At 36.0% G+C, this 16,653-nt stretch overlaps 2 protein-coding genes across 2 annotated transcripts; both read left to right on the top strand.

Moving 5' to 3' along the window:
* The first annotated feature begins 3,083 nt into the window (after positions 1–3,083).
* LOC143531584 (putative cysteine-rich receptor-like protein kinase 9) lies at positions 3,084–3,931 on the top strand. The gene is made up of 2 exons (XM_077026848.1): positions 3,084–3,507; positions 3,927–3,931. The coding sequence occupies exons 1-2, from the start codon at positions 3,084–3,086 to the stop codon at positions 3,929–3,931; spliced, it is 429 nt and encodes a 142-aa protein (XP_076882963.1).
* Positions 3,932–12,908: 8,977 nt separating this feature from the next.
* Positions 12,909–16,230, top strand: LOC143531568 (protein trichome birefringence-like 41). The gene is made up of 5 exons (XM_077026835.1): positions 12,909–13,157; positions 14,772–14,949; positions 15,044–15,222; positions 15,382–15,540; positions 15,826–16,230. The coding sequence occupies exons 1-5, from the start codon at positions 12,913–12,915 to the stop codon at positions 16,121–16,123; spliced, it is 1,059 nt and encodes a 352-aa protein (XP_076882950.1). The 5' UTR covers positions 12,909–12,912; the 3' UTR covers positions 16,124–16,230.
* The last annotated feature ends 423 nt before the right edge of the window (positions 16,231–16,653 follow it).

A 16,653-nucleotide genomic window follows, 5' to 3' on the forward strand; every position in this document is an offset into this window, starting at 1 on the left:
GTTATACCATCAGTTTGATACTATCATGCTAATGTGTATTTGTGTTTTGTAATTGGACACTATAAATTCAAAGTTAAAGAGCATACTTTCATGATGTAGTAAAAAAAATCCCAAGAGTATGCTACAATTTGCTTAATCATGTCATTTGTTATTTTGTTACATCAAGCTAGATTCAAGATGAATAAAGTCTTGAACTCTAAAGTTAATCACCCCTAACTGCCCTTAAAGGCTTGAATAATCCTTGCGGGTTAGCGGCACCAACCATGATTTTTTATCTTATGTATAACCGGTGACATATTAAACGAAGATGCTTATAACAAATCCTATAAAAACATGGTAAGAATATAATTGACAATATGATAACGACTGAATGCCATACTGCGAATTTTTTTTTCAAAGTATAACACATGATAGGTGTTTAGTTATTATTATTTGAGTGACTCGTAAGTTATTTATAAGATACTTGTTGAAACGTGAAATATTGTAACGTCCTTTATATGATTTTTAAAAGGGTTTTTTTTCCCACCGATGCTAATATTGAATCTTTTGAAACAAGGGTTTAAGATAGTAGTAGTGAAGAAGATTTAGGTATGCAAGAAGAGTGTGTACTTGATTTTTCCAAGTGAGATAGTTTGTGGATGTGAGTTTGATATTGATGAGATGACAAAGAGAGTGTAAGGGGATGTTGGTTAGGTCAGAACAGGTGGCTGCCATTGGAGAAGAGAGGCTGAGAATGAGTTGGAAAAAAAGAAAACGACGATGTGGTGGACGGATTAGGTTTAGATCGTAAGGCCTGATGATACCATGTGAGAATTTTTATTTTCCCTTGAATATTGCATTAGAATAGAAACATCCTTAAATACAATTGAACAACCATGCATCATGGAGTGATTTACTCCTTTCATAAATACAAAGAATAATATATTTGACTAATTATGATTAAAATGCACAATTTGAATTTTGAATTATTATTAGTAGCTTTCAAGACGTAGGTAATTAATTACGTGATGTTGGGTGGATAACTGAAGCGGGAGGCAACTTTAGTTCGTCAAGTCGCACTGTCTCACTAAACTGATCTACTGCTGCAGAAAATTAGAGACGATGGATAAATACATCAGTAACTTAGAAAAACAATTCCAATTACCAATATAATCATATGAAAAAAAATCTACAAAAAAGTTACTGATGTATCTATTAAATTATGTACAAAACAAAAGGAGAAGTGGGTTCTAAAAATAGTCTGGAATGAAAGTTTACTAACTTTGACTTTTGATATGAATAATTCAAGATAGGCATTGGCCACTGCATTTTGCTTTAAAGATAAAAAAGATTTAATTTAAAAGGCATAAAAAAGCTAAAAACAATTATCTCACAATATGGAACCATTGTTAGCGTATACTTTACATAAAGCCATGTTGGACTCGGTTTGTTGTGAATTCTGCAAAAACTAAAATCAATTATAAATTAACAAAGTGATACTGGAAATGTAAAAAGCATCATACTTGATATGTTAGTATAAGTTGAGATAAAGTAACTAAAACACACATTTACTGATTAAGTTGAGATCAAAGTTAAGTAAAACCTAGACTCTAATTATGTTGATCAAATTTAGTAAAACCTAACCGAACCAACAGCATCGAACAATTAATTAGCCATGACGACAAACCTGAACGCAATGACGATTGAATCAAACTGAATGAATCTTCGGCTATGATATCTGTAATGTGTGGATTATTTAGGTTGTGCGCTATGACGAATCAGAACAGTTGGAAAACCTAATATGTGGAAGATATAGGGCTCAATGGAAACTGTGAAGAAGAAAGTCCGATTTAAGCTGAAATAGGCTATGACATCACCGATTTAAGTTAATGTACGATTGGAAATTGATTTTGTTTATAACAAAATCCATGACGAACCTAATTCACAATTGGTAGCCGTTGCAAATAAAAAAAAACATCCCCCCATTGCAAAAACTCTGACCACTTAGCCAACGGTTGCAAAAACTCCGACCCCTTAGGCCTTAGCCACTGAAAATAAGTGTTTGCAAAAACTCTGAACACTTAGCAGCCGAAAATAAATGTTTGCAAAAACTCCGCCTGCTTAGCCAATGGTTGCAAAAACTTCGACCGCTTAGCCAACGAAAATAAGCAGTTTCAAAAACTCCGACTTCTTAGCTACCGTACCAATTGATTTGAATTTTCGGTAGCAAATTTTGGTGACAGTTGCTCAATTTTCTAGTAGTGAAAGTAGTGAACCAAAATGTCATTATTTCTAGCCTTCCAAGGGAAAACAAACTTTTTATTTGAACCCAGCCATATTTAACTAAACGTATTGAAACCAAAAAACGTCTTGTAAAATTAAAATAAGCTCGCACTTGATCGCAGCCTATTATTGGCCATTCTTAAAAGTTAAAACACACATGGACCACTCCATTATATTACTTCTATCATTTTATTCTACACGTTCTAGTACGTCAATAATTTTTGAAGATATTTTGTAACACACATGCAGGACAATATTTGGTGGCCCTATCAATCAAGAATTCAAGACACAGTCTTTTAAACCTGTGGCGAGTAATTAACTTATGGCGATTAATTGAATATATACGTGTCCTCTGAACTACTTGTGTTCCTTATTATCCCCGGCTAACACAAAAACCAGACACGTCCATACCCTCCAGAACTCTAGTCATCTTATGGCTCACTGTTAGTTTCATATATTTAACCAATACCATCACCCGCGCTCAACCATCAGTCTTCCTTAAATCTTACTGCGGAAACACTGCTAATTATACAAGAAACAGTACATACCAAAGAAACCTCATCACAGCCCTGTCTGCCCTTCCTGCCGCCGACTCGGGCTTAGGTTTCTTCAACTTCTCTAGTGGCCAAGGCAGCGATAGAGTCAACTCTGTCGCCCTTTGTCGAGGTGACATTAATCCAGATGTGTGTTGGAGTTGTCTAAATGACTCCATTATTAACTTGCAACAACTCGGCCCCAACCAAAAGGAAGCAACGGTATACTATGATTACTGCTTGCTTCGATACTCTACCCAGACCGTATTGGGATACCCAGACGGTCCCATGAAGTATCCGCTGCTTAAGTGGAGTAAACAAGACGCGGAGGATACGACTCAGTTTAATATGGATTTGAGACTGTTGTTAAGCAAGCTGAAAGCTTATGCAGCTGCTGGGGATTCACTAAAGAAGTTTGCCAGTGGGAACACTACGGGACCGGATTTCACAACAATTTATGGGCTTATGCAGTGTACTCCAGACTTATCAGAGGGACAGTGTGGTGCTTGTTTGGAACGGGCTGTTAATCAGTTTGCCATTAAGCATGGCGTGAAGGCTGGTGGGAGAACTATTACGCCTACGTGTAATTTCAGGTACCAGATTTACAGTTTTTTCAATGTTAGTACTCTTGGCATACCACCACCACCACCATCTTCGTCACCAGCACCATCGATTCTCCTGCCTTCCCAGCCAGTTTCAGCACCGTCACCAGGTATTAATTATTTTTTAGTCAAACTAATACATATACCTTTTTTGTACAAACGAAATAAATTTCAGGTGTTTTAACATCACATCAAGATTCAAGTTTCATGGCAGTACTAATTCGTTTTCTTATCCAATTCCAACTTGTATAAATTATCGGTACGTATTATGCTCAAGAGAATTACCATGACCTAGTTATCTCAAAAGCATGTAATGAATTCTTGAGATATAACATGATTTCCTGGAACTTTGTCATGTACATGTTCTCTATTTTAGATTAGTCCAAACTCATGCTAAAGAGGTCTTCTTCATGGCCGTCCCTGAGAACGCTTGGATCCTTAGGGACCCTGCTCGGGTAAAAATTGGGGACCTAATGTAATTAGATAGAAAATCAATAATAGAACGATAATTGTGATTAATTTTCTGTAGTCTGAGTGGAAAAAAGAACCTTTTCAGCCCTTGTTTCGTTCAATTATTTGTCATCGTTTCGTTTGCCAATTTGCCAAACGTTGTATTAGCCATGCAAGGTTAAATTGTGAGACTCTCACATTTTCTAGTGTGTGGAAGACGCTTTTATATTAGTGGCGGAACCTGAAAATTATTAATGGATGATAAAAATAAAATTTTGTTTATACTCATAATTGTCTTATCGGCTATTTTTTAAAAATCGTCGTACTACATACACAAGAATGATCATCGTCTCCTTTCAATATAAAAAAATAAAGAACAAAAATATTATTAAAAAGTTAATGTTTAATAAACTAAATAAAATAAACAAATAAATAAAAATAAAATAAATAAAAAATGTTTTATTTAGTTAAATAAATTAGTAAGAAAATAAACGTTTAGAAGTACTTTTTAAAGTTTGACAATTAAAATACTAAATATTAAATCTAAATCATTTGCATCTTGTAAAATGTAATGTTGCCATTTTTTTTTTTACTTTTGACGGTTTAATCTTGAGAAATTTGGTTAAAATTTGGGATGTGGCTTATTTTTTTAAAAAGGCCCAACTTATGACATCAGCCTACAGCCATTATGTCATCTTTGACTTTACGTAGACGAATAGAAAATTCTTTTTCTTATTTTCACTTCCTTTTATCATCTCAAATGTTCTATATATCTCTACCAACAATAACTTTTGAGGGTTAATTACAGGAACGAAGATATAGAAACCTTAACTTCTCTGGTAAACTTCTCCGCTGGCACAGTTCTGTCAAACCTTGAAACCTTTTTGGGCCCCAGTGAACATGGGCCCTAAGCGATGACACACCCTGCACATCCTCAGGGCCGGCCCTGGTCTTCTTTGACACCTCTCGCAATACTCAATCACCCAAACTCAGAATTAGAGCACCACGAGCCTTTTCATAATATTTTTTTCTTGTTAGACTTCTAGGTCATTTTCCTCACCATGGGGAACCTCGAAGACACATCAGCAGTGCCCTCATTTTAAACCTTCAGAAGCTAAAATCAAAATCTTTCTTCCTATAATATTTGTTTTAATAAAACTTTGTTGGGAGCAATATTCCTCATTTTTCATCGATCAAATAATGAAAAATGAGTCACAGGTTAATTCACATCTAACATCAAAGAGGTACAAATAAAGAATCAAAAACTTGTATTGAACCAAAAGCAATCACCAATGATTAATGATCTTTGTCGAAACTGAAACCAAATGATTACAGAACAATTTTATTCTCTATTAGTTTTACTCCTTGGCAATAATAACGCAAATTCTTCCAGCACCAGCTTTTCAAGAGCCCTATCCATCGGTTCTTAAGTAGACATTAGTTTGTGGGTGTGTGAGGTGGCAGGAAGATGGACGAGGAGGGGAAAGACCGGTGCGATGTAGGGAAGATTTATTCGTGAGTTTGTGCCGGCAAACTTGTCCATGAACGGGAATGGTGGCCCCACTCTCTCAGACACTCTCACACACATACACACACACACATACTATATGTAAAGTTTAAATAACTTTTTAGTGGGGTTTGTGAAGGTTTGATGTTGTGAAAGAAATTAGCAGGGGGGGGGGTTGAGAAACATTTGGAACCTGATGCGGTGGTTGTGGACAACCAACGTTGTGGATGTTAGGATTAACGCACATGAACTGAACACAAATATGCAAAAGCAATAAACGAACACGAGGATTTAACGTGGTTTGGTCTAAATCGACCTACGTCTACGAGTGACAACTCCGTATTCTTTATTGAGTGACAACGTTTACAAGTACATAGCAATCATACATATAGAGATTAATATATGATTTGCATCTTATTAAACAAGAAATCTAAACCGGGTTGGGCTTGGGCCTGGCTGCCCGCACTCGTCTCTTCTTTTGACTTCAATAATAAACCGGGCCAAACAAGGCTTACGAACTCAACAATCTCCCACTCGGAGGTCTTGATTACTCTCGTATGCACTTCTGATCGTACTTTTGTAATCTGAACCTTAAACTTCGTCTAGTTTCCATCACCTTCTCATCAATTAACCTGAAGGCCCATTGAAGCTCCCGGGAGCTCCAACACGCTAGTCATGGCTAAACCAGCCCTTGACTCGTTCTTTGCCCTTACCGGCTCCCACTGAAACAAACGGTCGGATCCTGAGATAGCCTGAGAACAAACACTCTCCGTATTCAGCAACTAATCCACTGAAGAGACTTTTATAGCTGGAATACTGATTTTCTTAATCAATTATTCACCTGGAAATGAAACTAAAACACGACCTGTGCCCCCATTGTCATAATCTCCTCCAATTGATTTAACCTTCATAGCTCATTCATCCCGAATCATCATTTTGGCTCTGGGTTTATTACTTGCAAAACAAACGGTCTTCTGCCCACGAGACTACGTGAACCGGACTTCGTCTTTCATCGGAACTGGATCAACTCCTTCCAGTGATACATCAACTATGTATAATGATCCCCTTTTCTTGCCATGAGCCAACACGAGATTACCTTTGACTACTTTCTGCTGCCTATTCCCAAAATTAGAATCATGCCCTGTCATCCAACTGCCCGACTAAAAGCAAACGTTTCTTCAAACTTGGAATAACTCTCACGTCTTTCAAAGTCCAAGAACTACTAGTTGAAATTATCAAATCAAAATCTCCCATACCCATAACCTCTTGAATATCATCGTTCGCAAGTCAAGCCTTTCCAAAATCCCCAAACTTTATATTTTTCATTGTTTCACTACAGTAAGTGGCATGAAACAATGCACCAGAATCCATTACCGAACCATCAACGTTACTCTCAACACTACAAACCAAAACTTCACCATTAGTGACCCCGTCATCTATGTCGTATTCAGCAATGTTCACCTATTTCTTACCATTTGGACGTTGATTCCTAAAGTGTCTCTTATCTTTATAAGTCTAGCATTCAATATCTTTATAAGTCTTAGATTAACTTCTCTTCCTATTCCCACTGCCTCGTTGTTTTCCCCTACCTCTACCTTCCGTGACTAACATATTACTTGATGATTCACCTAAACTTCTGCGTCTTGAATCTTCACCCATAATCTGGTCCTAAATCCCGTCAAAGGCAATTTTTGTAGGCGGACTACAAACTGTAGTCACTGTTTGAGACCAACTGTTGGGCAAAGAGGATAATAACTATAGGCCTTAAACTTCATCATCAAACCTAATGTCGACTGATACTAAGCGAGACAATATTGAATTAAGATTATTAATATGCATTGTAACTGACCCACCCTCTTTCATTTTAGTAGTCAAAAGCCCTCGGGTCAGATAAACCTTATTCACTGTCGAGGGCTTCTCATACATGTTGGATAGTGCATCCACCGTACCACGCATTGTGGTTTCCTTCATGATGTTAAACGCCACATCTTCCGACAACGACAGACCCTAGCCGTCTTGTCTAACTTCTTCTAATATGTGTCAGACAACTTTTCTGGTTTTTCATCCTCAAGCACTATATCTAAGTCTTTTTGATAAGGTAGCGCTTCTATCTGCATCTTAACGGTTGTTCTACTGAACTCTATTAAACAATCAACCTATTTAAACGCAACGAAAATAACGAACTGTAAATCAGAACTGAAACTTTAAATAATGAAATGATAAAACCGGACAAACGCGGTTAACACTGGTTTTTTTTATTTCTCTTATGTTCTTATGACTTGACAATGGTTCTTCAAATAATAGGATCTTGGTTCAACTGTTGTTGACTTGTACTTTTCAAAATAGGATCTTGATCCAAATTCTTTCCGGGCTAAACTGCCAACAACTGGCCCACACAAAAATTAAACAAACTGATCGGGCCTTCTGCCCTTATTTTTAGCATACCTAATTAATATACAAAAGAAAAACAAAAAAGGTTTCCTACTCTTTGTTTCAAAGAAACAAAAGAAAATTATAGGTCAAACAAACAAACTTTTGCTCACGTGTTCCTCCACAGCAAAAGGAAAAAACTTGTTGCTCTCTCTTTCCCTCAAATAGCATGAACTCCAAGAAAAAATAATTAATACGCAAAAAGGTGTATTAATCAGCAGGATCGAACAAAACGGCGGCAGAGTAGATGATGCGGCAGATGTTACTGCATCGCGAAACCCCTGATAGCGGCGGCTAACAGGATCACAACCTGCAATCCTCTTGAGCGGCGATGACGAAGCGGGTTCTAGGTGTTCTTCATGTGATCCCGATCAAGAGCCGTAGCTCTAGCTATGATACCACGTGTTAAGATTAACGCACATGAAATGAACACAAATACTCGAAAACAATAAACGAACACGAGTATTTAACGTGGTTCGGTCTAAACTAACCTACGTACATGGGATGCAACTAGGAATTCTTTATTGAGTGACAATGATTACAAGCGCATAGTAATCATATTTATAGAGATTAATATAGGATTTGCATCTTATTAAACAAGAAATATAAACCGGGCTGGCTTGGGCCAGTCTGCCCCCACCCGTCTCCTCTTTTGACGTCTCCTCTTTTGACTTCAAATAAAAAACAGGCCAAACAAGGCCTACGAACCCAACGGTGGATGCTCTAACTAATGTGTTCATGTTGACCACGCAAGTCTGGCTAAGCAGCAAATTTACATACTGTCAGTCGAACATTGATGCTAAAGCATATATTGGTATTTCTGAACTTAATTTCATTGACTCTATACGTTCAATTTTAGCACTATTTCAACACATCCAAAAGCGTTTGAAATTTGCCAAAGTTGACAGGGAACTTATGCGAATCACTAGGGCACCTACTATGACTCTATCATGTTCTCTAAGTAAACCAGCATCTCTTTGGATTTTGAATCCATGTCAAATGACTTCCAACTTGATTAACATCCTTAATATCCTTGTTACATTTCATGAATCTTTATTATTCTAGATAATACATATTCTTGAAGCCTAAATAAACTCAAATTATTTCACATTTTTAAAGAAGTTGATTTTTGGTCTTGATAAATGTTTAAATTAGCATAACGCACCGTGGTATTGTTAATATTATAGATTACTTATTTATATAAAATCCTTCTTATAATTTATTTGACCGTATTAATACACGAATATTCGGTAATGTGTTCATTTTCTTGTAGGAAAAAGTTCTAGCACGATCGTGCAGATAATGGCCATTATTTCAATAGTCATTTTCATCTTAATAATCATCAGCGTTTGTATCTTTGTACCTCTTAGGAAAAGGAGGAAAACTTCGTCAGCTGAAACTATAGAAAGTAAGTTCTAAGTTTGAAATCATATTTGCAAGAAGAACTCAAATATACACATGCAGCTAATATGGTTATCATTGTTAGGATTAAACGCACACACGAAACTGAACACACACACAAAAGCAATAAACGAACACGAGGATTTAACGTGGTTCGGTCTAAACTGACCTACGTCCACGGGTGGCAACTAGATATTCTTTATTGAGTGACAAAAGATTACAAGTACATAATGCTGTTTATATAGAGACTGAACTAGGGTTAGTAAATTATTATGCAAGAAATCTAAACCGGGCCGGGCTTCGGTCTGGCCACCCTACACCCATCTGCCCTTTGGACTTCAAATAATAAATCGGGCCAACAAAAGGCCTACGAAACCCAACAATCTCCCACTCGGAGGCCTTGAATACTCTCGTCTGCACTCCTGATTGTACTTCTGTAATCTGAACATTAAACTTCTTCTAGTTGCCACCGCCTTCTCATCAATTAACCAGAAGGCCCGTTGAAGCTCCCCGGAGCTCCAACACGTCAGTCACGGCTGAAACTGCCCCTGACCCATTCTCTGTCCCTACTGGCTCCCACTGTAACGAACTACCGGATCCTGAGATAACCTGAGAACAAACACTCTCCATATTCAGCAAGTAATTCATTGGAGAGATTTTACAGCTGGAATACTGGTTTTCTTAATCCACTGTCGACCTGGAACTGTAACTGAAACACGACCTGTGCTCCCACTGTCACGATGTCCCCCAACTGATTTAACCTTCCTAGCTCGTTCATCCTGAATCTTCACTTTGGCTCTGGGTTTGTTACTTGCAAAACGAACCTTCTTCTGCCCACGAGATTCTGTGAACCGGATTTTGTCTTTCACCAAAACTGGATCCACTCCTTTCGATGACATGCCGCCCATATACAATGAACCCATTTTCGTGCCACGAGCAACCACAAGATTCCCTTTGACTACTTTCCACTGCCCATTCCCAAACTTAACATCGTGCCCCTGGTCATCCAACTGCCCAACTGAAATCAAACGTTTCTTCAAACTTGGAATAACCCTCACGTCTTTCAAAGTCCAAGAAGTACCGGCTGAAGTTATCAAATCAACGTCTCCCATACCCGTAACCTCTAAAATATCATCATTCGCTAGTCGAACCTTTCCAAAATCCCCAAATTTAAGATTCTTCATCATTTCACTATAGTGAGTGGCATGAAACGATGCACCAGAATCCATCACCCAAGCATCAACGCTACTCTCAACACTACAAACCAAAGCCTCATCACTACTGACCCCGTCATCTGTGTCGTCTTCTGTAACGTTCACATCTTTCTTACCATTCGGACACTGATTCCTGAAGTGTTCTTTCTCTTTACAACCCCAACATTCAATATCCTTACGAGTCTTAGACTGACTCCTCTTCATGCTCCCACTGCCTCGCTGTTTTCCCCTACCTCTACCTTCTGTGACTAGCATATTGCCTGATGATTCACCTGAACTTCTGCGTCTTGAATCTTCTCCCAGAATCAGATCTCGAATCCTATCGAAAGTAATATTTGTAGACGAACTACAAACTGCAGTCACTGTTTGCGACCAACTGTCGGGCAAAGAGGATAATAACAAGAGGCCTTGAACTTCATCATCAAACTTAATGTCAACTGACACTAAGCGGGACAAGATCGAATTAAGATTATTGATATGCGTTGTAACTGACCCACCCTCTTTCATTCTTGTTGTCACTAGCTCTCGGATAAGATAGATCAACCGGTTAACTTTTTGGTTGTCAAAGTTAACCAAGAAGTTAACGACCTTATGCATGATATTTTAAGCGTTTTAAATAATTACATTTTACATTATGATTTATCACATAAATATTATTAAGGAAAATATATATAACAAATTTGACTCATTTTAAAGAAAATATGGTGTACGTCAAAGTTCAATGCAAAATGAAGTGAATCGATACAAACTAGTAATCAAACACGAGATCTAGAGAGTAATCTGTTCAAATTTCATTGATTCATAAGAAACTGGATACAAGAAGAGATGGGAAACAAAATCCTATAACTGAGAGAATGGAGATGAGAAATCAGACGGTACACGCATTCAAGTTCATTCATGCCTGCAATCTCATGGGCTACTTGGTTGTAGAGGTGCACAAAATATCCGGTTCTGGACCCGACCTGGAACCGATTCCTACCCATACCCGATTCGCGGGTACGACCTGGTATAGGATTTCTCCCCGAAACCAACTCGGACCTGCACAGAACCAGAACTGGAAATAATCGGTCAAAACCCGACCCGACCCTACTCGAACCGAAAAAATCTCGAAAACCCGGTCAAATACCCGACTATATCCGAAACCGGTTCCTACCCGACCCGGTTTTGACTTTTATTGACCATACCCATAATCGGTTCCTGAAAATATCCGATTTGTGCACCTCTACTTGATTGGGTCATCGTGGTGTTATAATTGGCTTGGATAATTAGTGTTCACAACACAAAGCTACGCTTCAATAATTTGGACGAGGAAGTCAACTTTGATGAGCAAGTGTCTCCGAGCAGCATTCGCTCAAACGAAGATCAGGAAAGAGAGGTTCAGAGAACCATAGACTTAGGGGAGATTCTCATATTTCAAGTTAGTATATAGTTTGGATGAATGTGTTCGAGCTTTGATCTTGACTGAAAAGGAGTCAATCAGTAATCAATGAATTTTATGACATACAAAATAAAAGGGCCGGAAGAAAAACAAAAGACGGAAAAATATATCACGGGAAAGTGATCGAGTTATGCAAAATTTGTTTTGTTAATTTTCATTTGTAGACGATATTATGTAACTTTGTTCCCGATTTGTTTTTGTTTCCTTTCTTGTATGTTTTTTGGACCCCTGACTCTGGCTAGGGGTTTCTGCTTTTGTTTTTATTAAATCTTGGTCGTTTGAAAAAAAAATATCAAATAAGTCATTAGAGATGCGTAAACAAACAAATAATTAAATTTTCATCATTTTGTAATTGATAAAATTAAAAACCACAAATGTCCTTTAATGTGCAAAAACAAAAAAATTCCATGAAATAGTTAAAGCTAACAAAGAGGGTTGGTGGCCTATCAACAAAGATAAAATTTTTAAAATACCAAGAGGTTAAGAGGTTTTGGGTTCAAGTATCTCATATGACATAAATTCGCCAATAAGAAAAAAAAAAGTTAAGCTAATCAATATCTTGTTCTTATTCGTAATAAGCAAATTAAAACTTAAAACGAATTAAAGTCTTTTTTTTTGAACGACTAATTTGGATCACTCACGGACCACTGGAGTATCATCGTGCCACCAGTGGTACCACGCGATCATATCCACCACCAAGCCACCAATTCAGGAGGAAACTCAATATTTGAGAAAAACCATCTCTTGTGAGATTCAAACCAAAGACCTTATGGTCAGTAAGTCTTATCCCACTACCAAGATACCATTAGGCTAGAAGTCCTTTGGTGAATTAAAGTCTTACCTTGAAAAGAAAAATGAAAAATGTTTTATTTTTGTATGAAGTTTTGAATAATTAATACCATACCTTTTTTATAGGGATTAATTAATATTTTCTAGTTATAAAATTAATATAAGCATGTTTTGATATTACACATTGTGTAGACACCGCCCTATAAATACCTATTCTCATCATATTGAATGCCTAAATACAAAGAGCGAGCGAGCAAGCAACTCTCTCTTTGCATGAGAGATTAAAATGGATTTTAAGGTTCATCAACATTTTGTGTTTCTTCTTCTTGCAATTGTGTTCATCAATGCCGAAAGCAAGAATCAGTGTTGCGATATATTCCAAGGAAACTGGGTGATCGACCAATCATATCCGCTCTATAACGCGTCAGTGTGCTCCTTCGTTGGTAAAGAGTTCGACTGCCTAAATAACAAACGGCCTGATCATCAATATCTCAAATACAGATGGCAACCCCATGCATGCTCTTTATCAAGGTATATCAGTATATGTGCATATGCAAGTTTTGTTAAGAAAAATACTATTACTGTTTTGGGTATGCACTATTATATGATTATTAAATGAGTCAAGGCAATAAATATTGTATGAAACTATTGATTAACTAAAGGTCAATGGTAATTTATTTTTGGTATTTAAGTACAAGAAAATTTGATTTCAACATATTAATTATTATTGAAGTTATGAAATCAAATCAAAGTATATCAGATTTAATCATTATTTTTTATAATTATATATGTATTTTTTTAACAACCAAATATATATTTACAAACCACCACTACAGGGGATCGAACCCCTGCCATCATTTTGAAATTAAACCGTCTTTGTCACCACACCATTTGGTATGGGGTAATTACATTATGGTATATAGGGTGGCATGATAAAAAAAATATTTTTAGGTAATCCAAATACCTTTTTATCATAACAATATCAACGTTTTTCTTATGTCAAAATATAAGGTAAACTGACAACAAATTGTGTTGCTATCTCTTTTAAAATAACATATCACATTTTTTATACGTAACGCAAGCCTTTTACAAAATTAGTGTCTAATTATCGTTTTGATGATAACACGTTTATATTCAAACCAGTCCAAAAAAGCTTTGAATCATTACGTGTGGAAATTCTTTTCTTAGTATAATTTAATCACAAATTTCTTTTTTAATATAAGCTTTTCAGTTTTTAAACAAAGATGAAATAAAAACCCGAATAGCCATATAAGCTTTATTCGTTTTAAAGTTTAATAATGTTAACACCTTATTTTCTTATTTATTATTATTATTTGTTATTATTATTATTATTATTATTACTACTACTTAATTTGATATACTTTCTTTTAAATGTGTAATGGAATCATGATTAACTCATTTGCATCTCATATCATCAAAATAATATGTAAACATAGAAAAATAAATATATAAAATATAATCCCAATATAAATTATATGCATATATAATAATAGAAACAGGATCAAATACATTTTATTATTAGGTTTATTTTTATAATTGTTTGTTGTTATTTTTTGTTTGTATTTGCTAATTTTCGATTATGAGACGTTATAAGTATTTGCTTATTTATATTTTGTTGTTATTATTAGATTTTTTCTTTTGCTGATATAAGTATTTGCTGTTATATGTTGTTACTATTTTGTTCTTGAGTTTGATTCTTTTGTTGTAATTTTTAGGTTTTTTTCTTTGTTATTATAATTAATTGTTTGTATAGATTGCTATTGTAGTTGGTATTGTTTCTTACGTTCTCATTTTTTTATAAATTGGTATTATTTCCTGCGTTTTATGTTAAGACTAAAATGCACATGAACCTTCCCCTATAATAATATATCTTGCCCATATTCTCGATCTCCCTCTTTTGTTGCTAATTTTCTTACGTCTAGACCATACCAAGATGACACATGACCTACTTGAATTTTAATTATACAAAACTGCTATCATGTAAAATGTAAAACTTGTATAGAAACATTAAATTATTAATCATCATTGTTTTTCGCTTTCTTACTATCGATCTTGATAGAAGTAAACGATGAAAGGAGAGAGTACATCACAACAAATTACTCGCTAATTAATTATTTGCTACAGATTTGATGGTAAAAACTTGTTGGAGAAACTAAGGGGGAAGACTATAATGTTTGTGGGAGACTCTTTAAGCAAAAACCATTGGTTATCGTTGATATGTATGATACATTCATCGGTACCCTCCGCAGGTTATGATGTGAAACTCTCCAAGGCCAGTGGTTTAAGTGTTTACATCTTTAGGGTATAGTGATCAGTTTATTTTTATTTTGCTACAAGTTGTGTTTTTTTTAATTGTGAAATGGGGTTGTTTATGATTAATACAAGTTCACTTGTAGGACTATGGAGCGAAAGTGATTTACCATCATAGCTTATACTTAGTGGATATCATCAAGGATAAGAATGGATCAAGGGTGTTGAAATTGGATTCGATTACAAGTGGCAAGCATTGGTTGGGCATTGATTACCTCGTGTTTAACACGTGGCATTGGTGGAGCCGTAGAGGCCCAACCCAACCGTATGTTACATTTTTTTATGTGTATGAATAATTAATGTTGTATGTGATGTAATATGTAGTTGTATAGTATAAATATTATTACATATATACATCAATATCATAAGAATATGATACGCATTGAATGAAGTTATAGTTATGATAATGATAATGATTATGCAGATTTGACTTTATACAAGATGGGGACAAAGTGTATAAAGATATGGATCGACTTGTTGCTTTTGGTAAGGCCATTGATACATGGGGCCGATGGGTTGATGACAACATTGATCCACTTAAGTCCAAGGTTTTCTTTCAAGGAATTTCACCTACACATTACAAGTAAGTTTATTAGTTTTTCTTCACAAATTGGACTTTAATTGATCGATAATAATCCATATCGATAATGTGAACTTTCGTTTTCATTCTCACATAGTCAAGGGTCTGTGTGACACGTGGCTACGTAGGATTGTTATTGACAACAAAAGTAAAAGTTATAAGTGTTATTGGCCGGTGACACTGTCACATAGATTATTATCAGCTAAAGGGTTTTTAATAAATTCTAAAGTAGTAAATAATCAAATATTATTGTTCATAATTATCATGTTCCTATCTTTTTCATGACAGTGGCACTAGTTGGGGAGAACCAAAGGCACAAGGCTGCATAGGACAGAAACTACCGGTTCCCGGCTCCACCTATCCCGGATCAACGCCTGCGGCATTGACGGTTCTAAAGAAGGAATTGAAAACCATCAAGAAACCTGTGACTCTACTGGACATAACCAACCTATCACTGTTGCGAAAAGACGGTCATCCATCAAAGTACGGGCTTGGCAAGCTGTCTGGGAGGGATTGCAGCCACTGGTGTCTGGCTGGAGTTCCTGATACTTGGAATGTGTTGCTCTACAATCTTATGTTCACATAAAACAAACTATCATGTAGTTGTATATGCTGGTTTGTTATATACAAAATAAAAAGATAGAAGTCTTGCAATTTTGTGGGAGTGATTAAACAAAAAAGTATTCTTCATTCTAGCTGATTATGTTAAGTATACAAGAACAAACAAAGCTTTTACTTATTAAATATTAAGCATAGCAGGTTATTGGTAGAGCCTGTGGTGGTAAGTTGATTGGGCAAATATTTCTATTCTAGAATATTAACATAAAGAGTTTCATTTTCATCTATATTAAGTATTTACAAAGTGTTACCATGCTAAGTTATAAAATGATTTAAGACTGTCTATGCGAATAATACTTAGACAGTTCGAAACTGTCAGGCTGGATCGTTAACCATCAAATCACCAAAATCAACCCGTGTCTGTCTGTCTAGAACCCTATAAATCTCAAACCGCTCGACCCAGCCAACTTACTTAGGTTTGAGACGTTTAAGAACATTCCGATTATCAAAGCAAGCACGCTTGTATGAATAATTTTGAGCTATTCGATCCGTTGAGTT

The sequence above is a fragment of the Bidens hawaiensis genome, unplaced genomic scaffold (genome assembly GCF_021521415.1).
Source record: "Bidens hawaiensis isolate Kalapana, Puna unplaced genomic scaffold, B.hawaiensis_p1.1 tig00009192_1, whole genome shotgun sequence".
Taxonomy (NCBI): domain Eukaryota; kingdom Viridiplantae; phylum Streptophyta; class Magnoliopsida; order Asterales; family Asteraceae; genus Bidens; species Bidens hawaiensis.

Coding starts and splice junctions, on each gene's coding strand:
- LOC143531584 (XM_077026848.1), top strand. CDS start 3,084: ATGAAGTATCCGCTGCTTAAGTGGAGTAAACAAGACGCGGAGGATACG.
- LOC143531568 (XM_077026835.1), top strand. CDS start 12,913: ATGGATTTTAAGGTTCATCAACATTTTGTGTTTCTTCTTCTTGCAATT. Junction 13,158..14,771: donor CATGCATGCTCTTTATCAAG/GTATATCAGTAT, acceptor TATTTGCTACAG/ATTTGATGGTAAAAACTTGT. Junction 14,950..15,043: donor TAAGTGTTTACATCTTTAGG/GTATAGTGATCA, acceptor GTTCACTTGTAG/GACTATGGAGCGAAAGTGAT.